Raw genomic sequence first — 24,256 nt, forward strand, 5'->3', positions numbered from 1 at the left:
ACTTGTTAGAACGTGACAGGTGACAGGTATGGTGAATTGGTGATACGCGATAAAAATGCGACCGTGCTCAGCCCGCAGGAGCAACCTGTTTATTGGCGCGAAGTCAAATTAAGTTTTATAAGTTGTACAAATTGGTGTTAATATTAGGTACTTAGTCGGGTGGCGGATTATTTTTACTAAGTCCAAAAGAAGACTTGTTCTATGTACGAAAAAAATACCATAAGTAGTCATGTTATATACTCGAGCCGCATAGACTAGCTAAGTCCAAAAAACTCGCCCACATGATGGGCCGTAAGGTATACAATCATCAACCGCGGGAAATTATAACAGCACAAAGTGCTTCACTTTTAAAATCAAAATAAAAAAAATGGCTTCTTGAGCAGGCGTTCTACGACCACAAGGAGCTTTTTAATTGATTAATTATTTAAGTTTAAACTTATGGTTTAGAATTTTATGATATTTACGTATAGTTACACGCTGTAATGTAACATACTTATTAACATTTAATGTTATATTATGAATAAATTATTATGATTATGATTATATTTCATTTTTCGCTTTACTTATTGCAATTGCCGTCAATAATAAATAATAACCCTTCGAGCAAATCCCATTTCACGCAACTACCTCGTTTCCACATCGTTATGAGAACGAGGCGCTCCCAAATTCAATTTTGACTATTACTATTCTAACATGCCCCTAAAACTTTTCAACTTTGAACCCTAAAACTGGAGTATTAAGGGTGAAGATGGCATGTAGGGTAGGGAATCTGATATAAGTAAAGCAAACCATTTGCCAAATTCAGAGGCGATATCATACAGAGGCCATTATTAAGAGCTCGTTTGGGATTCCCCTTGTGTTGTTCGTGTTAAGACTGCGTGGTTCCATTGTCGTTGTGCGATATGATTAGTGGCTCTGTGACCGGTCTCAGCATGGTTGCATTTTTATCACCTGTCACTATGACTGTCACTTTTGCACTTACATACTTGTTAGAACGTGACAGGCATGGTGACAGGCGATAAAAATGCTACCGTGCTAAGCCCACGCCGGCCTAGCCAAGGTGACAATCGCTATCGCTACGACAACGAAACGCTTTGTGTCTCTCTATCACTCTCCCATATTAGTGCGACAGGGACAGCTGCGTTTCGATCGCTACGGAGCGTAAGCGATTTGCATGTTGGCTACGCGGCAGGTGATTAAATTCTGCATGTTATAATTTTTCAATATTTTTCTAGAATTTACCTGTATAATATCTCTGTATATACGTGAATTGGCTAATTTTTCAACAACATTCGGAGCCTGTGTGTTATAATCGTATTAATTTCTGATGCCCTGTATCCGGCAAATGCCTTACCGTATAATAACGAGTTATTATTAACTAGCGACCCGCCCCGGCTTCGCACGGGTGCAATGCTGATGTGTTATACATATAAACCTTCCTCTTGAATTCTCTCCTCAATTTAAAAAAAACGCATCAAAATTTTTATCGCCTGTCACTATGCCCGTCACTTTCGCACTTACATACTTGTTAGAACGTGACAGGCATGGTGGCAAGCGATAAAAAAGCGACCGTGCTGCGCCCGAAGCGACTTTGTTTTATACTATGTACTGATAACGAAACTGCATCAATGGCAACCAAAATTTAGGGCACAAACCGTGCCGTCTACAACTGAATCTTGTGTCAATACCTAGTTTATTGTTCGCCCTGCCCGCGCAGCATGGTTCCCCTATCACTAAGTCCGTCACTTTCGCACTCACATACTTGTTAGAACGTGACAGGCATGGTGATAAGCGAACCGTGCTACGACTCCTGATGATCTGCGGTGGCAGCATGGTTCCATTTTTATCGCCTGTCACTTTCGCACTTACATACTTTAGAACGTGACAGGTATGGTGACACGCGATAAAAATGCTGTATCCAGCAAATGTCGTGCCGTATGACAACGCAACCACGTCAGAGTATATCCGGGATTCCGGGCACGCATCGTGCCGGCTGGGACTGGATCCTTGTAGTGTCAATATTCTTTATTGTGCGCCCCGGGATAGATAGTGGTTTATAAATATTGGTCAATGTGTTTCCACGTGATCTGACTGTGATAGCAGTGATCCCGTTATGTCAATAGGTACATCGGTATAGGATAGAGGACAGTCCGAAAATCATGTAGCTTTCACATGGGAGCAGAAATGTGGACAAAACAGAGGGCCTCCCGCGAAAACCGAAGTTTGCAAATTGTGGACATCTTTCTCTAATTCTCTAATTACGCTTTAATTGGAGTAAAAGAGAAAAATGCCCGCAATTTGCGAACTTTTCTCATCGCGGTAGGCCCTCAGTGCTAATACGGTTTTAACACGCTGCTGAGTTCTGCCGAGGCAGAACAGTACTTAGGCTAGCAATGAAGGCAGTTGGCTTGCGCTGCGTGAGCTGCGTCTTACCTTACGTAGGTACGAAGCGGCGCGCCCAAGGCGTTCGCGTTCGCAACGAGATCGCCCACGTAGGACACTTCTATAGGTATCAAAGGATTGATTCACCCCGCTCCGCGCCGCGCCGTGCCGGTTCGCGTTCGCGTGTTGTTCGCCTACGTAGAACGCTGAGTTACCATTTTATTTATCAATATTATGTTAGTGCGATCATGTAAGTATTGTAGGTACAGATTGTGTTCTTAAAATTTTATGATATCAACTATTTTAATAACTTGTTTTGAATTTTCATAAATAGGATGACTGACTTAAGGATGACTCACGTTAGACCGGGCCGGGGCCGGGCCGGAGCTTCCGGCGCACTGTGTTGCTCAGTTGCGCAGTTGTTATTTTCATTTTTTGTATATTAAAACACCACGTGATCACTGATCAGCCGTCATAGAAAATGATGTGTCGGACGCATCGGCCCGGTCCGGTCCGGTCTACTATGAGTCATCCTTTAATCAGTGGGAATCATTGTGGTAATGTGGTACACTGTACCACAGAATAAATAATAGTACAGAAGATTCACTCTAACAAAACGTCTATTACGACAGATATGACCGCTAGGTGGCGCAAGCGCGACCAGGCGTCCGTTCCATGGCGCTGCGCGGCAACTACTATGGCTAGACACCAAAATTGGTGTGGGCCGCATGTACTTGTAGCGACGCGACGAAATCGCGGAGTGAGCCACGCCTGATTGTACCCTATTGCCGAAAGTTTTGACACGTGCAAGCTAGGATAGTGCCTTCACCAGACTCACAGTTCAACTACTGTTCAACTGAAACCACAGCACGTTCTTAATGTTATTACAATCGGAAAGAACGCGGACGAGACGAAAGGTGAGATGAACCAGTTTAAGTGCATCTATTTAATTGACTGAAAATAAGTTTTTGGCAAAAATTTCATTTTTGGTACAAGCTTTTATCGCTAACTGTACTTTTTTTCCACACGCAACTAATACTCATCGAGACAATTCTAAAAACCCCAAACACAACAGGTTGCGTAGTTTTATTACAGAGTTCCTATGACCACCTCCTGTCTTCATCATCAGATGAGCTCGATGGTACCATAATATTGCATTGTCACCCGACTTACATGCGTATGCAAATTTTCAGCTTCATCGGCAACCGGGAAGATGGTTAAATTAGTTACCTTAGATTCCATTACATAGTTAGTTACATACAGGTCGACCTAATAAAAGCGTGTTAAAAATAGAACATACACTGTGTATACAATACACTGTGTTGACAAATAACACAAAACTATATAATATAAGCTGTGCATCTAAGCTAAGTTTGCATTGGTTTGGCGGACGACCAAATTCCTATGAAATTAGATCGGGCCGTGTCCGGGCCGGAGCTTCCGGCGCTTACTTTTCTATGACATGACAGGTGATCACGTGATGCTTTCCATAGAAAATGAAGCGCCGGAAGCTCCGGCCCGGACACGGCCCGGTCTAACGTGAGTCATCCTTAAAGCTTAGCTGGCAGATACTACTTCAGGCTTCAAAAATTCGCGTGTGAATGTGTAGGTAACTTATTGAACTTTATTGTCCAATTTTTCGCGGCCACACCTAGTGGTCCTCTCACACTTTGTTGCCGCGAAGTAGGTGCAAATTAACTTAGTCGTACCTACTTTTACTCTGACTGAGTATTTGAGTAATCTAATCTGACCAAGTATTGCAAATCTCGTCCTCATTAAAGATGACTTACGCTGGAACAGTCCGGCTTGGGGCTAAGGCGACCGGCACTTCGTATTTCATGATACGTGATCGGTGATCACGTGATGCTATATGATTTTCTGGCACTTTAATCTTATGTTTTCTTTTATATTATGTAATGTCTTGTTTGTTTGTGCTTACGAATAAAATCTTATTCTATACAAAACCAAGTTTCGGATGCCTCGGGCCCGATCCGCACCTTTCTAGCGTGAGTCACCCTTTAAAATAGGGAATATTACCTGAAACTCTGCGTAGGGGGCGCCATTACCACAATCTGAGGGTCTATCGCGAAACAAGAAAATCGAAATTTTGTTATCTAACATCTCTAGCGAAATTTAGGATTCGCGTTTCCTAGGTCCACTGTAAACGAAGCGCCTTGATTCATCAATGTCATATTTTATTATATCTCTGAAAACTTGTCAAAAACTCTTGGCACTAGCCTTTTTAGTAAACCATAGAGTAACTTATACATTTAACAGGTCTGAAAACGTGGTAAAAACCTGTTAAAGGTACAGTATGTATAAGTTACTCTATGGTTTACTAAAAGGCTAGTCCTGCAATCTGGTTGCAGAACATTGCAGTAATATCCCCTATATTAGTGTTTACCGTATTCCCTCGTACTCAAGATCAAGATGTTTCAAATCGAGCTCATAGTTACACTGCGGCGGCAGCACGATCGCATTTTTATCGCTTGTCACCATGCCTGTCACGTTCTGACAAGTATGTAAGTTACGGGCATAGTGACAGGCGATAAAAATGGAACCATGCTGAGCCCGCTGGTCACCTTAAACGTTCGACTTTAGCGATACGAATAAAGCATAGTTGCGAAGGCATACGTCGGTTAACCAACTTGTAGCGCAGGAAAAGTTAAAACGCGATGTAGCTGGCTTAGAAGTTTGTATTAAACAGGGTACTTCCAGCTCTGAGTAGACTAGTGAATGTTTTAGAAAATAATTTCGAGTAGACTAGCCTGGAGGTGCCCGGAGACTACGGAGAGTACGTCCGTGTAGAAGTTGCTACAAACTTTTAACACCGTTCTTAGGGCATTACCGACTGCTGAGAAACAACGATCGGTCAAATAGCGCAACGTAACCAAACTCGCATGCGAATTCTCGCACCGTCTTAACTTAATTAGCTTTTACCTCCTTTAGGGCAAAATAATATGTTTTAAATTGCAAGCATTCTACTACCTACCCGTAACTGACGTTTTTGTTTGAAGAAATGACATTTTGACAGATATTGATGCAGGAAACGGATCAATTATGGTATTGCTTGACTTCTCCCGTGCTTTTGATACTATAGATCATAATTTACTTCTTTCTAAGCTCGCCTATTATGGATTTCATAGTTCGTCTTTGAAGTGGTTCTCTATTTGAGTGGTCGCCGGCAAAGGGTACAATTAGTTGATGAAAAAGGTAACTGTCAGCTTTCTGATGCCTCTCTTGTCTCCCGTGGCGTGCCCCAGGGTTCGATTCTGGGTCCGATTCTGTATATTTTGTACAGCGCGGATATTGTGAAAAGTATTCAGAACTGTGCTTATCACATGTATGCTGACGATATACAGTTGTACTTATCTTGTAAACCAAATGAAATGTCATGTGCAATAAATAAAATTAATGATGACTTAGATCGCATAACCCAGTGGTCCAACAAAAATAGCCTAGTTTTAAACCCACAAAAGTCCAAATTTCTAATATTGGGTACTGAGAAACAGAGGCGCAAGATTTTAAACTTCAACCCCACGATTGAAGTCGGCGGTCAATGTATTGAGCAGGTAGCAGAAGTAAGGAACTTGGGTGTCCTGATGGACGGTAACCTCAGATTTCACAACCATGTAGTAGAGACCTCTCGAGTATGTTTTTATAGACTCAAAATATTATATAACGTGCGTAGGTATTTGAGTACTGAAGTCAGAATATCTCTGTGTGAATCTTTGATATTGTCAAAACTCAATTATGCCGATACTGTTATAGGTGGCGGCTGTCTGTTGTCAAAAACCAAAAAGCTAATACAGCGTGTGCAAAATGCATGTGCACGTTTTTGTTTTTACATTCCACCTCGAAGCCATGTTACTCCTTACCTAAATAATAGCGGGTTAATGAATATGGAGTCGCGACGTGCAACGCATCTCGCCTGTTTGCTTTTTGGTATTGTAAGGACAATGACGCCACAATATCTATTCGAAAAATTAACTTTTTCACAAAGGCATATTAGGGGAGCTACTCGTTTGCTTTGTCCACGGCACAGCACCGCCGCATTTCGCGGCAGCTTTAAATACACTGCCACGAAATGCTGGAATAATATACCGCCTCCTCTTAGGAACTCATTGTCAGTAAATTCGTTCAAAGTGAATTACAAAAAATACATTTTAAGTGTACAGAAAAATCGTTGTTAAGTCTGTGCTAATTCTTTTTCTGTACTTATGTGTTTCTGGCTTCTAAGTGGATCTAATTGTACAAATAAAAGAAGTATAACTGCTACTGTACTGGTCAATAGTTTTTATATTTTAATGTGGATCAATAGTTATAATAATTCAACTAAAATTATATTTAATTTGTATAGCTGTAGTATTATATATTTATTTATTTATTTTATATTTGATTCGTATAGCTGTTGTAATTATATTTAAGTTGTATTTGTTGCGCTCTCTCGGAAGGGTTTCCACGGAAGACCAGCGTCGGGGGCCTCATAGGTTCCTTGACATGAAGCTGAGTGGAGACCATTTCAGGAACGCTTTATAACCAGCAATCTATGTCAGTGTTATTAGTTAAGTTTTAAATTAAGCGTTTTTGAATAAAGCATCTTCTATTCTTCTATTCTATTCTATTCTAAATGTCAGTTCTAATGGGACCCACTGACTATCAGTCCGCCGGACGATATCGGCCTGTCAGTTAGAACAAAAATTTGACAGCTCCGAACAACTGACAGGCCGATATCGTCCGGCGGACTGATAGTCAGTTGGCCCCTTTACACTAACATAATATCTAATCCATATCGTATCTAGTCGTAATATTTGACGTATCATATAGTTTGAATTGGGCCGACTTCAATGGTTTAGGTTATCCGTTGTCAGTCAGTATACATATTTATCACGCAATAACATTTATATTATTGCGTCATTAATATTATTATTAATAATACAAAAAAATACAAAAAAAAAATACAAAAATCTTTATTTGTTTTAAACACAAATTGCCATGATTTAGGTGATGGAGCCGCCCGGTATGCAAAAAATTGCCTGTGTCGGGAGGCACCGCCCTTCCCTAGGTTAAAGCAAACTAATAGCAAATAAAAATGTATTGTTTTCTTTTACGCAATTTAAAATAAGTACAGAAACGATTTAGAAAAGTACAAAAGCGAATGGCTCCGTGCAAAGTGCATGGTGGGGGTAAGTAAAGCGATCGTATTAGCGCATAAGGTTGTAAAAATATGCACTAACGGGAGTTACCGTCTTTAAGATTTCATACATATGGCTCGAAATGGAACTTTAATTTACGATTACTCCTGAAGATATTCATTTAAATTGTATGGTGTAAGGACTGTAAGGGACCATTGTAATCTGTATGAAATGCTTAATATAACTAACGTATTTAATTTAATAATTATTATACGCCTTAACCTTCCTCAAGAATCGCTCTATTCATAGGTAAAAATCGCATAAAAATCCGATCAGTAGTTTTCAATGAAATTATTACGATTTACTTACTTCTCGCTTAATAGTGGCAGCAGTAGCAACCGCTGTGTGGCACTGTCGTCGTGCACGATCCCAATAAACAAAAAAAAAACACTTATTATTAGGCCGATTCGATGACGAGATGTTAAAATCTTCCACCAGTACAAACCAGATTAACTGACACCTGCCATCAAACAGACCCCATTGAAACATGTATCAACCATTTTAGTCCCTGTAATCGTGTGTAAACATCGACTAATATTTATATTTCATGACTAATGTAGATTGAGGTCTGAGAAATAAAAGATAACGAGAATTACTAATACCTATCCTGTTGGAGCATCACCGGAGCAAAGTACAGCAAACATAATTATTTAATGCTTACCGAATACATATAAGATAAGCTTAATTAATTGTGTGCTAAAGGTCAGAACCAGTAGATAAATATCTCGGCTTGCTCATTAGCAACTGAGAACTATTTGTGGAATCACGTAGAGGACATCTTTTATTGTTCAAGCAAAATGAAGCTTCATATTGTATTAATAGTGGCAGTATTAATTGCGAATAAAGCAAGCTGTGGTGTCATAGAAGGGGCTTACGACAAGGTGGCAAACACGACACAAGCATTAAATGAAGATGTCTATAGGTGGTGGTCTTACGGAGTTGACAAAGTCATGGAAGAAGACGCTAGTGAAGCTGCTCGTCCAGCTGACGAAGATCAAAGCAGCTTAATTGGGAAACTTTACAATAAGGTCAAAGGAGGCGTTTCTTCCGGTTACATGAAGGTACATAATTTTATCCTCGGAGAAGATAGTGACCCTAATAAAACTATTATAAGAACTTTATACGAAAGAGCCCTGAAAAGACTGTCCGACATTAAATCATATATCTTCGGAGATCACCAACCTGATAAACCTGAATCGCAAAAGCAAGAAGAAGCCGTTAAAGAAGAAGTTCTTAAATTATTATTCTCTAACAACACACATATTTTTGGCACTGAAAGTGAAAAATCCGCTCTTGAATCATTGAGAAGTAAACTAACTAAAACTGGCGATGAAGTATTAAGCCTAACGAATGACGAGAGAGATGTGATTAAAAAGGCATATGAAAGTGTTCTTCACAAATCAGACGAAGTTTTGACAAACGCTAAGGGATCTGCAGATAAGTTAAAAACTAAAATGAGTGAAAGCATTGATAAAACGCAAGAATTCATTCAAGATGAATCGAAGAAAATCAATGCAGCTGCTCAAAATGTTGGTGATGTGAAGAAGGCGGGTAATGACATTGAAAAGAGCCTGCAAAGTGAGTGAAGTGATAATATTGTTTGTGTTGGTGCGTACAAAGTAGGTTTAAAGAATTGCATCATGCATTGCAGTAGGTAATAATATATAGGTACTTTTATTTTAATGTTTGTTATATTTTCAATTATATTTTGAAACAATCATTGTGTTTAGTTAAAAATAATCATACCTAACAATTACCGAGGTACCTAGCGAGTTTTTAACAATTGTGGTTTCGGGTAAAAAGGAACGGCAAGGTTTTTGTTTTGGCCCAAATTAAGTAGGATAAAATTAGCTTAAAATTATTATTTTGTTAAAATTAGATAGGTAGATAACCAAACTAACGGTTAGCATAAAAAAAAATTCGGCTTATGACATTTTTAGGGAGTTTGAAGTTAAGTGTTCCCAATTCCCCCACTCTCCCCTTACCTTAACTAAAAAAGTTTTTGACCCACCTGGCACGTATCTCAATCAAATCAAAAACTGAAACAATAATAATAGTCCATAGAAAAGCGATTTCTTCGTGTATGATTTATTGCAATTTCGTGTTGACGGTGGCGCCAGAGACAGGTTTATGCCGGCTCCGATACACGGAGTTCCCTTCGCTTGTCTAGCAATAATCTCGTCATAGAGTTAGCGATACTTACACCATCCCACGGGGTTAACCCAGTGTCAAATTGTACTGGTAACCATACCCATTTAACCGGTTAACCCCGGGTTAATAGGATGGTGCAAGTGGCGCTTAGTAACATGAAAAGTATTCAACCGAAATCGGATTCTTTGCCAAGGAGACCGAAACAGAAGGTTCGGTTTTGCTCTAGTTTCGGCTGAAACCGAACTTTCGGCCTAAAAATGAATTTCATGTCGAAAACTGCTGAAACCGAAACTTCGGTCGGAGTTCGGACACTAATCAAATTTTCTAATCAGAATTCAGATTTTAATTCCTACCTACTTACTCACAGTGTTGTGTTCCTGCCGCCCCTGCCGGTGAGTAACGCAGCGTCTTACGTAATCGAACAACTAGCAAACGCGAAGCGAAGCGGCGCGGCGGCCTCACGGCGTTCGCGTTCGCAACGAGACCGCCCACGTAGAACACTTATATAGGTATCAAAGGATTGATTCACCCCGCGCCGCATCGCTTCGCTCCCGTGTTGTTCGCCTACGTAGTACGCTGCGTAAGGTTGCCAAAGCTCAACGAGGGTGCGAGGCGTTAGGGCCGGCAACGTGCATGTAAGGCCATAGGCTACGGTGACCGCTTACATCAGGCGGGCCGTATGCTTGTTTGCTACCGACGTAATGTAAAAAAAGTTGTTGGGTCTTTTCTTCAATTTGTTAACCTCGGCATGCAGTATCAAAACGATGAGAATACAGTCGTGTCGTGCCTACGTGGGATATCGCCGGTTACGTGAATTTCGGTCACACACGTTGCTTTCATAGGTTATGGCGCTGGAAGTTCAGCGGAAAGAAAACATGATTAATGTTAGTACAACCGCGAATAATCTTTTTCTATGGTTTTGTATCACAGGTTAAGAGTCACATGAACCCGCCGCCAAAAACCCGCTTCCATATAAGAGAAGTTACGCTCACAAACGTAGTAATGCTCTTATTTTAAAACGACTAGCTAGACTCACTAGATTGCTCTGAAACTTTGTACTCACAATAGGATAAGTCTGTGATTAATTTATGTAGCTTCAGATATCATCCTAAGCATTGTTAACATAATGATCAAATCCTGATTTTCTTTACCATAACATTGGTTTTCATGAAAAAACTTTTGTCCTAAACTATGTTAACATTACTTTACTATTTCCGCTGTTAACTTTATTAGTATCTACTTGTGTATATTATACTTTTACTTAATTGTTAACTACTAAGAAAATAAAATCAACTACAGCCAAAGTCAAGTGATTGTTGCAAATAACAAACGAAATTACAATCCCTCGACATTACTCTTCTGAGACTTAAGCAATCACTACTTTGAACTCCATAAACCGAATCTTATACAAATAAACATATCTACATCTGAGGGCCTACCGCAAACACCGAAGATTACAAATTGTGGGCATATTTCTCTGTCACTCTAATTACGCCGTTATTGGAGTAAGAGACAGATGCCCGCAATACGCGAACTTTCGTGTTCGCGGTACGCCTTGTTGTCTAGTGGTGTACGGTGGGCAACAAACGGCTGACAACTTAAACCAAATGCTTTTAGGCTTAAGGGTCAGGTTTGAGGGAATGTGGCCGGGTGTACGAATCTTGTTAGTTGTAACAAAGATAGATATAACTCCGTAATAGATGGATACAGTCTAAGGAAAAAACGTGCCTCGAAAATCACGAAAATTTGATTCTCGATCAGAGGGCGCCACTAGTTTTGGCCTACTCTCGTATAGAGGGCGTTGACGGTTTCGTTTGTTATTTATAATTTTAACGCATATCAGTGAAAGAACATGGGTCAAAATCATCTAAAAATAATTAATGCAAATAAAAAAATCATTTATCCATATTTAAATACATTTTATCGTATTTTTATAAATCTTCATTTTTAGTTTTAAAGTGTGTCGACAGATGGCAGTGAATTTACTGGGGTTACAAAATTTACTATGACAGTACCGCTCTAGTATAAGTTACTCTATGGTTGTAATGATTAGGCTGGGGTGATGTTGTGGTTGCTGTGATTGGATGGGTTAATTCATTATACTGCCTACAGTTTGTATTCGGTTACCGCGATAGTTATTCATGAAATAAGTAAAACGTTCTTTATTGTCTTCGGTTACCGCGATGGTTACTCATGAAATAAAGCTATGAAAACGGATAAATAATACATCCCGACATTCCCGACGTTTCGAACCCTTTACAGCGTTCGTGGTCAACGGGTGACTGAGGAAAAAAATCATTATAAATAAATAAATAAAATTCGTTTATTTTCAGACAACTCATAGGTCCATAGCATTGTTAGTAAGTTCTTAACTAAAAATTAAAACTAAAATTATTAATACTAAATACTAAAAAACTAAGATATTATATTTGTTTGTGGGTACTTTTGCACATTGTAGTTTTTCCTCAGTCACCCGTTGACTACGAACGCTGTAAAGGGTTCAAAACGTCGGCATGTATTATAAATTCAATACACGCCATATAATCCGTTTTTTTAGTTTTATTTTATAGTATCTTTGTTACTACCGAATATCTGGATATCAGTATTTTAGCTTGTATTTTTTAATGTGCAAATACGAAACGAAAGAAAACAAGCAACTGTCAAAACATTTTTTGCGACATTCTTCTCACATGAATGTTTCATCATCATCATCATCATCATGTCAGCCGATAGACGTCCACTGCTGGACATAGGCCTCCCCCAAGGCTCGCCACTCCGACCGATCCTGTGCCGCTCGCATCCACCCAATTCCCGCGACCTTCACCAGTTCGTCGCTCCATCTCCTTGGAGGCCTACCGGCAGTTCGTCTTCCGGTAAGCGGACGCCACTCCAGAACCTTCCGGCCCCACCGGCCATCAGTTCTGCGAGCAATGTGCCCCGCCCACTGCCACTTAAGATATGTCTGTCGAGATATGTTCTGTGTGTATGTGTGCTTGAATGTTTGTCGAGTACTTATACCTAAGTTTTCTAATAAGTAGTTACCTCTAAAAGAGAAACTCTCTTTTTAAGTAAAATATTCCGTTGTTACAGTTCTGGTAATGAGTAATGGCGGGCCCTTGAAAGAAACAAAATAACTAACGAAACTGCTTAATTAATATGAAGAGTAATTTAAAGAGATATTTGCGTTGCAATCGAGAGTTGATTGGTATTGGCTCTTTCAAAGCAAATTGCAATATTTGCAATTGCTTAAGGCAATACCAGCGGACGTAGCACGGTTGCATTTTTATCACCTGTCACCATGCCTGTCACGTTCTAACAAGTATGTAAGTGCGAAAGTGACAGGCGCTAAAAATGGAACCATGCTGCCACCGCTGATATGAAGTAAAGCAAACCTCATTAAAAGTACTTATTATACTTAAGAATGACCATAGAGTAACTTATACTAGAGCGGTACTAACTGTCATAGTAAATTTTGTAACCCCAGTAAATTCACTGCCATCTGTCGACACACTTTAAAACTGAAGATGAAGATGAGATGAAGATTTAAAAAAATACGTTAAAATATATTTAAATATGGATAAATTATTTTTTTATTTGCATTAATTATTTTTATATGATTTTGACCCATGTTCTTTCACTGGTATGCGTTAAAATTATAAATAACAAACGAAACAGTCAACGCCCTCTATACGAGTGTAGGCCAAAACTAGTGGCGCCATCTGATCGAGAGTCAAATTTTCGTGATTTTCGAGGCACGTTTTTTCCTAAGACTGTATCCATCTATTACGGAGTTATATCTATCTTTGGAATGACTGAGTAATTTAATTAAAGGAGTTGTCAGGTCGAAGTTTTTTACAGAGGGCACCAGCATAGGTTTTACCTGTTAATACTGCGAGTAGAAAAAAAATATTGTTTTTTTTTTATATATTTGTACCCTGGATCCTGTATGTAGCCTTTTAAGTTAAATCTCATAGACTAAAACTAGAGACAGGTAAAACCTATGCTGGCAGTGCTGGCAATCTTATGAAAACCTTTGACAGTTGCCAACTCCAATAAATATTTGATGTTATAATTATATGGCAAGATCCATACTACATACTAATATTATAAATGCGAAAGTGTGTCTGTCTGTCTGTTACCTCTTCACGCTTAAACCGCTGAACCGAATTAGTAGAAATTTGGTATACAGATAGTTTGAGTCCCGGAGAAGGATACTTTTTATCCCAGAACCCTCAAAGGGGTGAAAAGGGGGGTGGAAATTTGTATGGGGAATCAATACTTAATCCCTGAACCAATTTAGATGAAACTTGGTATGGGGATAGGTTGAGCTGTGGGGAAGGATATAGAATAATTTTTATCCCCGAAATCATTTCTTAAGGGTGTAAAAAAACCGGCCAAGTGCGAGTCGGACTCGCACACCGAGGGTTCCGTACTTTTTAGTATTTGTAGTTATAGCGGCAACAGAAATACATCATCTGTGAACATTTCAACTGTCTAGCTATCACCGTTCATGAGATACAGCCTGGTGACAGACGGACGGACAGACGGACAGCGGAGTCTTAGTAATAGGGTCCCGTTTTTACCCTTAGGGTACGGAACCCTAAAAATGAGGTGGAAATGTATAGTGGACCGATTTAAAAGCAGATTTGTTTAAAAATTAAGGTACCTAAATTACTAATTCCACGCAGACGAAGTCGCGGGCAAAAGCTAGTATCTTTATAAATGGATGAAAAAACTCAAACAAAACGAAAAACAACCTCGGTTTAAATTTATAAATACTTAATTATGTTATCAACTTCTGTATGTGTATTAGGTGCCACACCAATAGTTGCAGTATTGTCCACAATAGCTGGGTGTTTTTACGGTACCCACAAGTCCCTAGAAACGTAGAAACAAATGTCTGAGTAACATCAGCAAAATAATTGCCAATTAAATATTTCTCCGATAGTCTAATTTATATCGGACGTAGAGTCAACAAGGCAATAAATAGAGCGAGACAAATGAAGGCATTTCGTATCGTCATTTCATTTCCGTCCGGACGATCAGACAGCGAGAGATTTACTGCCGAGATTCTAAGGTACGGGCCGCAAAACAATCACAATTCCATAATAATTAAAACAACATTTAATTGTTAATCTACGAAATAATAACGTGCTAGTCAATCAGACTTATATAACCCCAGTCTTATAATTAATTTCGTATTATTTAAATGTAATTAATTTTCCCTCCCGCCGCCAAAAGTACAAAACTCGACACGTCTTTTGCTTCTCTACGAGGCATCATCAGATGCTGATGCTGATGGAATTACGATTAAATTAGATTAGATATATTTATTTCTTAAAGAAAAAGGCACAGTCCTATATGTCTATGGGCGGCGGTAATTGCTTACCATCAGGTGATCCGTCTGCTCGTTTGTCTCCTATATCATAAAAAAAAACGAGTTTAACTTTGTTCTGCTGCCGCTAGCCAATAAGAGTTAATTTAATCGCGGGCGCAGCCCGTCGTTCGTCTTTCCGCCAATTTGAGTGGAACAACCATCCCCAGACCGTCTGTTACTGACATAGACATAACTTTACTATAGCCTAAGATATTGACAGGGAAATACGAGTAGTTACCTATCACTGTAAAGTAATTAGCTAATTCGTTTCACGTTGCGTCTCTTGGGGGTTTGCAAATCAAGAATGACACGAACCCGCTGCCATAAAATCAAAGTTACACTTTTTGACGCTGTACGTAGCACATTAGTTTATTAGGTTGACGTTGCTTATCTTCTCTAATGGTAAACAAAATTAAGAGCTAAAGCTGAATTTTCTATTGAAATTTTATAGTACTCACACATAAAGAGATTTTTTCTTTTAATCTATATGACAAAAAAAAACAAGAGGGTCTTCACTTCTCGTCTGTTGCATGATAAGGATCCTGACCAAATTTTTAGTAATTTTTTAGCATTTTGTTTTTCGCGAACATATTTTATGCTCCATCATACAGGACAACAGGTAGATTTTAGACCACCACACGCATATGAAAGGTAAAGGAAAATCTGTGAAAATCCGTCACATTCAAACAGCGCAAATATTTTAGTTTCCATTAAAATACGGGACGAACAGAATAGAATACCAGCAACACTCGGTACGTTACAAATGAAACAATGAAATGAAAAACAAAAATTTTATTAAAAGATTTTTTTTTGGTAAATGCAAAATATTACCGAACATTACTCATCCGTCACATTCAAACAGCGCAAATATTTTAGTTTCCATTAACCATAAGTACAAGCTGACTTATTAATAAACGAGTCAAAATAAATAATTAAAATATTAAATTAACAATTTCACAATTATCGTGTTATTACTATTATTTTTGTTTCTTCCTAAAATATGATAACAAATCTAAAATAAAAATCAAATTTGAACATCTATCTAAAATATTGATAAAATATAAAAAAATGTCTGATTTTATTTGAAGAATTAATTATAAAAAAATTGATGTTTTTAAAAACTGCTTTAAAAATCATGCTTTTTTTTGACGAAAAAACTAAAACAACATTCCAAGAAGAAACAAAGATACTTTAGAATATTTACATTATTTTATAATTAGTTAGTAACTGGCATACCCAGAAGGCACGTGCTTTTTAAGTTAGCTATTATTTTAAATGCCCAAATGGGTATATAATAATTAGGTATATGTATTTATTAAGCAAAAGCTCTTCCGATATAGAAAAGGCACGGATCTTGAGTTTGATGAGATTCTTCTAGCTTTATTTAAATATTTCGTAGGTAATAGGTATTGCTTTAGTTATTTAGGATATGTTTTATTTCCACTTTCGATTAAATCACAAAATAGTGAAAATAGTCATTGATTGTCGTAATAAATATTTATCTAACATTTTAAATCTCACGCTTTACTAGCAACAGTGATTTTTTGTACACTTATGAAATTGCTGCTAATATGCCAAAAAAATGGCTAAATATTGAAAATATAACTCACACCGTCAACATTCCTTATTTAGTAGGAGATATGCCTTTCTTGATTATGTATAAGTATCCCATTTTAGAATTTACAACCCTTTGCTTTTCAGTTAGCCAAAGAAATTCGAATAATTGTTAAATTTAGTTACATTTCTATACTAAAACTTAGATCACATTTTCTCTTTTACAGGTACCAGGTATACCTTTTCCCATGTACATTAATTAATGGCTCATTTCTTTTATTTCTAATTATTTATTTCCTGTATAGTCGAAGGCAAAAATATCGATCCTGACAAATGGCTCAAAAATATGTGAACACGACTTTATTGTCTAAGGTGTAAGAGCGTACACATATTTTTGAAACTTTGGGAATGTATATATATTTATGCCCTTGACTGTACTGTACCTACGCGTATGGCATTGCTGATAAAAATATACATCGGTAAATATAATAATATTGCAATGATGAACTGTCTACGTTTAAGAAGATGTATAGGTAATTCACATTGCAGCGTTTTCTCGTATATTCCCGATAGTAACTAATAGATCAAGTGATTTTTATATTGATTTTAACTAAATATCCCACAATATTCGTGGAAAAAGGTATTACCAACACACATTATTACACCTCGATAATATCATCTTCTATTAAAATTTTGTTCCTCTACATACTAACAAGGGCACTGACATAATATTATGTATTTAGTATGACTAGTAGTAAATATAAATTACAGTAACCAGGAATCCTAATCTTAGAACATTTTCACCTAAATGTCCAAGACTGGAACTCCCTTAACAATCTCGAGGCACTTTTTATGACACATCTTGTTATGTTAAATGACTGTATGTTATGCTAGTAAATGTACAACTTTCAGACAACCATTTTGACAACTGAGCTATGGAAAATCATAAATATATAACAACGAAATTAAAATTTCCAAATACGCCTCCTGAATAAAAGATCTATAGAGCAAAGAAGCAAGGAATTGTAGTTATTTTTCTGTATAAAATTATTTTACAACATAAATATATGTACAAATACCTACAATATTTACAAACCCTGTTCGTAAGAGTTTGAAAAATAAACAAAAACAATACTTGTTTTTCAACCATAGCTCAGTCGTATCAATATAAAATTCACAATTTCCAACTGCTCTCCGTCCATCACCACCAACAGACCTTCGTTTTAAACACCAAATATTACTTGAACTTTTAATGTTACTCCTCAAAACATCTATAATACACCATTTTAAAAATCTACTCTAATTAAGATATGGTTTGAAAGTACAAGTGCACAGCTCCAACTACGGCAGTGTTTTACAATAAACAAATGATAGAATAAAATATCAAAAATATTTTGATATTTTCTAAAAAGCGAAACAATACTGACAATGTCCAAATACACACTTCACTTTTTTCGAGCTACAAACTGGCCCGTCGGGCCTGTCCGGTACAAACGCATTTTTTTTCCATTACCATTCTTGAAGACTGCGTTTAATCGATGATGCATTTTTCAAGTCTCTTTGTCATACAAAAAGCAACTGCAATAGGTACGTCAAATATCCATAAATTCGCGTTTGTACAATTCCGTAGAAGTAGCATTCCATGAAGTTATCTACCGTTTTCCCTTAAAACGCGAATTTTCTGAAGATATGCATGTGTCTTTTTCTGTGACAAATGGTCAAAAATAGTCATCGGCTTAAAACGGCAAAAAAAGTTCCAATTAGTGATGTGCCGCCGAGAAATTACGCACTTACGGTAATTCTCATTGGTGAAAATTACCGTAAATTACCGAGAATTCTCGGTAACTTACCCCTTAAGGTATTCGGTTAAGACTGAAATTTTCTTACAAGTTTTGTGATTTTAAAATATTTTATTAATGTTTCCTTTACTTTTAAGTATACTTGTGTTATCTGACACGTGGTAAATTTTTATAAATTGTATTATGACAATGTTTTGCATTATTTGTATCCATGCAATAAGTAAAGGCTAATATATTCATACAAATACAATAATACACAATTAAGTATGTTTGTAAATAGATTTATTTCTTTATTTGACCGATTTATAATATAATTTTCAAAAGTAGAATCAACAATAGTAATAAATCATAAATAAAAAAATAAAAAAGTCATCATCTGTACATATATGAAATGAGTAATAAACAACATGTTATGAATATTTGTACACAAAAAAAAAATACAAAACAAATAATCAACGATCGGGGTTATAAAAATAATCATCTTTACACATACATTTGAAAACATCATCTTACGTTTGTTCGTACATACAAAAATCAGCTATGCATATAAAACAAATACCTAACTAGCAAAAATTTTAATAGAATCAACTGCTTAATTTGTTGGCCTTAATTGACCTCCTTGATGATTATTAGTATCATGTTTACTCGTCAAGTTCGTCGAACACTGATACGAAATCAATGGGTTCGAATTCAAAAGAAGAGTTAGATAGGTCGTTTTCGGAATTACTTCCAGAAATGTCGCTTTGATCCATGGAGGTGTCAGTTCTCTGTTGTGGGCCTTTACGATGTAGTAATTTCCAGTTGTGCGATATGTAGCATATTTTCATACATCGTTCTGTCAGCAACCTGTTTCTTTTCTTGGTATGAATATTTGCGAATGTAGAAAATGATCGTTCCACGGACGCCGATGTTGAAGGCACTGATAAAATCTTAAGAGCTACCTTTCCCAAAAGACAATTTGGATATAGTGATTGCCACCATGCAACAGGCCCTATAGACTGGGCTGTTTGCCACACAAATTCTTTTTCGAAAAAACCATTCCTACATTTGTAATCAGATACTTCTTTCAGGATTGTTTGTGCATCACACTCAGCAATGTCCATTATTGTAGAACAGCCATCAAGATACTCTTCTGATTTTAAAGATATTCCTTGATTTTTCGGATCTAAGATGACTGCGGCCAAGTGAATGGGCTTTAAACAATTTTCTTTCCTGTCTCGGAATTTTTGAAGAATACTGGCATAATGCTCCTCAGTGAATATTTGCCTAGCCACATCAGTAACTAGGGTGCTCTCTACTTCTTCTAAAGCTTGAGGCACTAAATGAATAGTGCATTCATCTCCTTCAAGCCTGAAAATCCAATTTACAATGGGTTTGAAAAGGATGATTTGTTTCTCAACAACGTTCCATGTGTTTTCTTCCAACAATTCGCTCTTGAACTTTTGCAAATCCCTGTTGCTTTCGTTGATTGCCATTGTTTGCAAAATCTCTTTCGATTTCATAAAATTTTCAAGACAATGTGAGTAGCTTCCCCATCTCGTTTTCACAGGCAGCACTAAAGTCACATTCAAACATTTGTCACTAGCGATTTTTTTGTATTCTGCACAAAATATATTGGATTTTAAAATACATTTTACGATACTAACTACCATCGTAAACACTTCTTGTACTTCGGGCATTTTCAATACATCTGCTATAAGCAAATTTAATGTATGGGCAAGGCACCCAATCCACGTGGTCTTTTCATATTTATCCATTAGCAGTTTGCCGCATTTTTTCATGTTAGCTGCATTGTCCGAAACAATCCCGAGGAACTTTTCGGTACCAATTTCTTCCATAGTTTCCGATATTTTTTCAGCTAAATACTCTCCTGTGTGCCTGTTTGTCTCGGCATCAATAGACGTGTGAAAAAATGGTGTTGGAGTATATACCATGATGTTTATTATGGAATCTTTCCTGATGTTTGTCCATCCATCCACCGCTAAATGCAAAACCTTCGATTGCTCAATTTTTTTTGAGATCACGTTCTTAATTTCCTTGTACTCTTCATCCAAAAGTGTAGTGGAAAGAATCTTGCGTGATGGGGGCTTGAAGTCTGGTTTCAGAAGATTAAATGCTTCAATCCATAAAGGATGTTCAAATATTGACAACGGCATGCCCGTTACGTAAACTGCTCTTGCAAAAGCCTTATGAATAATTTTCTGAAACAAATTTAAAGCTTGTTCAACATGGCTCGAAAAGAAGTAGTTTAAATTCTGATAAAATAAGTATGGCCTATACACTTACCTCGTCTACAGTTGAATCATTAGGCTGTTCTGTAGATACTCGTCCAAAACTGTTCTCAGCACCAGTAGGAGCATTGCTTTGCGGCTGTGGGTCACTCTTTTTGAACCCTGTTTTAACATCAACAGGACACTTTTGGCAGTTCTTAACCAAATGATGAGCGAAACGAGTGACATTCTTTGCGGTGTATACATGTTCACAAAACAAGCAACTGTACTTAATTCGTTCGTTTTCGGTAGTTTCTCTAAAATAATCTAATACTTTGCTTTTTAGCCTCATTGTTCAGCTCCTACTGAACAACACTTTACTATTCACAATAGGTCACTTCAAGATGAACTAAACTTTCCATATGTCCTATGCCGTCCACACACTTTCCCCACTAAGACACGACTTGGCCAACTGATAAAGGATGAGGACCAATCAGGAGCCATTATAATCCGTGAATACCCAAACCATGAAATGCAGTTTACACGTGTTTTTTTTTTACCTGCAATAACTGATACGACCCCAGCGTCCCCAGCTGATAAGCACTTACTTGTTTATAAAATAACATTCTAACTTGAAATAAACACGAGGTGTAATAAAATATCTTAAAATCACAGTAGTTTTATTTAATTGGTAAAAAAGTAATAATTTTATTTATTTTGCGAAGGATTTTGTTTAATCAAACTGAATCATTACACTTAAAACGCAGTTCATTTTTCACTAATGCCATTTAAACACCCTAAATTTCACATCGCACTAAAACTTATTAAACATTAGTCAAATAGTTACGTATTATCATGTATTTCACCACAATAATATAATTATATCATCGAAAAAACTTAAATTTTCTGTTAGAAATTTTACCCGGTAACATTTACGGAGAAGATTCCCCGTAATTTACGGCGGTAATTTACGGTAATTTTGGTAATAATCTAGTTCCTTTTGTCAGATTTTTTTGAAAATTTCAGTACAGATTTTATTAACTAAATAAAATACAATTCTGTAAAAAAAAGTTCAAAAAAAGGAAAATTTAAACAACTTTCTCGATAATTACCCGTACGGAGAACGTTACCGCGTAAATTACCCGATGATTCTCTCTGTTCTCGTAATTTACGGTAACGGCACATCACTAGTTCCAATACACGAAATAAAATGCGTTTGTACGGGACAGCTTGCGAATGCATCAGAACACTCCAAATGCGCTTTGTGTATTCACTTTCAATACCTATCAAAACTAGTAGAGTCCCTGCTGGTGACATCACTCGCAGCATCCGTTGAGCTGCTGGAGGAAGTGACAGATGTCTCGGAGGTGGCTGACGTGGCGGTGGTGGCGGTGGTGGCGGAGGCAACTGGCTCCGCAGGCGGGTATCAGAGGTGCTCGTCGCGACCGTTCAGGGGCTGGCGCTCGTTGTGGTCTGAGGGACGGTTGCGCTTGAAGAAGCCGCACTGGAAGTTAATAGTTATCTATAGATTTTTACAAGATTCAAGCCACAACTTACGACAAGAAAGACGAAGCTTAAACTCTTATAGTTGAACCACGTTGTTAAAGTTTTTACGCCATGTGCTACGTCAAGATTGGCGCTCCTATGGGATTATGTGTGCATTGTCACTGGCAAATCGGTAAAAACTTAGCGTGGTCGAAGAGTCTCAAGCTCTATTGAACCGTAGTCACTGAACTAGAATTCCCTACCTATGCTTATCTACGAAGGTGTACTTATTAGAGTTTTGAATGATTCACGGTTAGTTTCACTACGACCCGCCGACGACGACGACGACGGGTCACCCGTGAACATGATGCATGTAACTGCGTCGAAATATCGGGAGCTCACAAATAATACAAAAGGTAATCACGGTCTATATCCCGGTCAATATAAGTCTAGTGAAGGTGTACTTATACCTACTAAGTCATTTTAGATCACACTCACTACAAGTTTTTTTACAAAGGCAGATTATAAGTTTAATGTCACGAATAATTTGTGGAAAACGCAAAACACAACATTATTACCGGAAATGGTAACGTCACTTTTTGTTATGTCACTTTGTGTTTTGTTATATGTCATCCTGAATAGGGAATATTACGCGAAACTCTGCGTAGGGGGCGCCAGAGCGGCACTACCACCACAATCTGAGGGTCTATCGCGAAACAAGAAAATCGGAATTTCTTTATCTAACATCTCTGTCACTCTTGCATATTCGAGCGATAAAGAGGCAGTAAGCGAATTTTCGGATTCGCGTTTCCCGGTAGATCCTCTGTAAGCAAACCGCCTTGATGCATCAATGTCATATTTTATTATCTCTAAAAACTTGTCAAAAACCTGTTAAAGGTACAGTATGTATAAGTTAATTACTCTATGGTTTACTAAAAAGGCTAGTGCTGCACTCTGGTGGCAGAACATTGCAGTAATACCCCCTATTACATGAGATGGGTTACTCTCGATACATTTTTACTTTTCTATTGTCGTTTGCCGATATACAATGGTCATCTTTGACCCCAAGCTTTTAAACAGTGAATTGTAAATCTCACCTTATACAAAGCGAAGATCAACAGCAACAACAATAAGGCACCCACAACGGCAGCTAAAATGATCACCCATAACGGTATGGAACCGCTCTCAGCAGCGCCCAGCTGTGGGGTGACTAGCGTTTGGGCTTCAGCCTGGTGCCAGTGCGTGTGCTTCGGTGAGCCCACTATTGGGAGCTGAGTGACGTGCGCGGCCACGAGGGAGGAGAGCTTCACTGGACGGTCTTTTGAGATCTGGGGAAAAATATCAAATCAGTGAATTTAAACAGCACCTATCGTGATTTTAATCCACCCCACCTACAATAGCTATATATGCGAAATGGGAGTGACGACAACAATATCAAAAATGAATGCCAATCATAGGATATTGATAGAACTGTCAGAAAACTAATTTGTCCCATGGCCACCAATGCGGCGCCGCAACAATACAAAGAGCGAATATTGACATCAATATTCACAGACCATAGCCTCAGTATTAACGCTTGTAAATTATATCAATGTTCTAGGATTAGATGTGATATTTATCTTTATATTACTTTATTATTATTTTATTTTATTAAATACAGCAACTATCCTTACAGGTAACCCTAATACAATAGTGCCTCTATCCCCACTCTATCCCTACTTGTTCTCTATCCCCAGATTATAACTCCAAAATTAAATTTTACGTAAACATGCGCGTAATACATGCTTTCAATGTTACCTCATTGAGCACACTCGCGTTGAGTCTTGTCCGCAGGGCAACCCAGACTTCTTGTCCCTTGAGCAACCTTCCGGTAGCGCAGTGGACCACTGCGCACTTGTACTTCTCGTTGCAGCTCTTCAGAAGGGCGCTCAGCTGACTGTCAACCTGAAACTGAATCGGAATTTATAGAGATAATTTTTCATACGGCTTATCATGTGCTAAAGTTACTTATTTCATTCAGGGATGAAGTGCTTAAGGAAAGTTTGCGGAGGCCAAAATGGACTGTTTGTACACTACAACAAGGAAACCTTGGTGCGCATGGTT

The 24,256-nt window shown here is 37.9% G+C and overlaps 2 protein-coding genes across 5 annotated transcripts in view; one reads left to right on the forward strand and one right to left on the reverse strand.

Moving 5' to 3' along the window:
• LOC134741942 (brahma-associated protein of 60 kDa) overlaps positions 1-24,256 on the forward strand; it is a 389,674-nt gene that overhangs the window by 204,346 nt on the left and 161,072 nt on the right. The window lies entirely within an intron of this gene.
• LOC134741937 (integrin alpha-8) overlaps positions 22,045-24,256 on the reverse strand; it is a 185,941-nt gene continuing 183,729 nt past the window's right edge. For all 4 annotated transcript variants that reach the window (XM_063674820.1, XM_063674818.1, XM_063674819.1 and 1 more), the window contains 3 exons: positions 23,951-24,103; positions 23,251-23,481; positions 22,045-22,172 (listed from right to left, as the gene is read on the reverse strand). In XM_063674820.1, the coding sequence (XP_063530890.1) occupies positions 22,095-22,172; positions 23,251-23,481; positions 23,951-24,103 (462 nt within the window). In that variant the 3' untranslated portion in view covers positions 22,045-22,094. The remainder of the gene's footprint in view (positions 22,173-23,250; positions 23,482-23,950; positions 24,104-24,256) is intronic.

Source organism: Cydia strobilella, chromosome 6 (genome assembly GCF_947568885.1).
Source record: "Cydia strobilella chromosome 6, ilCydStro3.1, whole genome shotgun sequence".
Taxonomy (NCBI): Eukaryota; Metazoa; Arthropoda; class Insecta; order Lepidoptera; family Tortricidae; genus Cydia; species Cydia strobilella.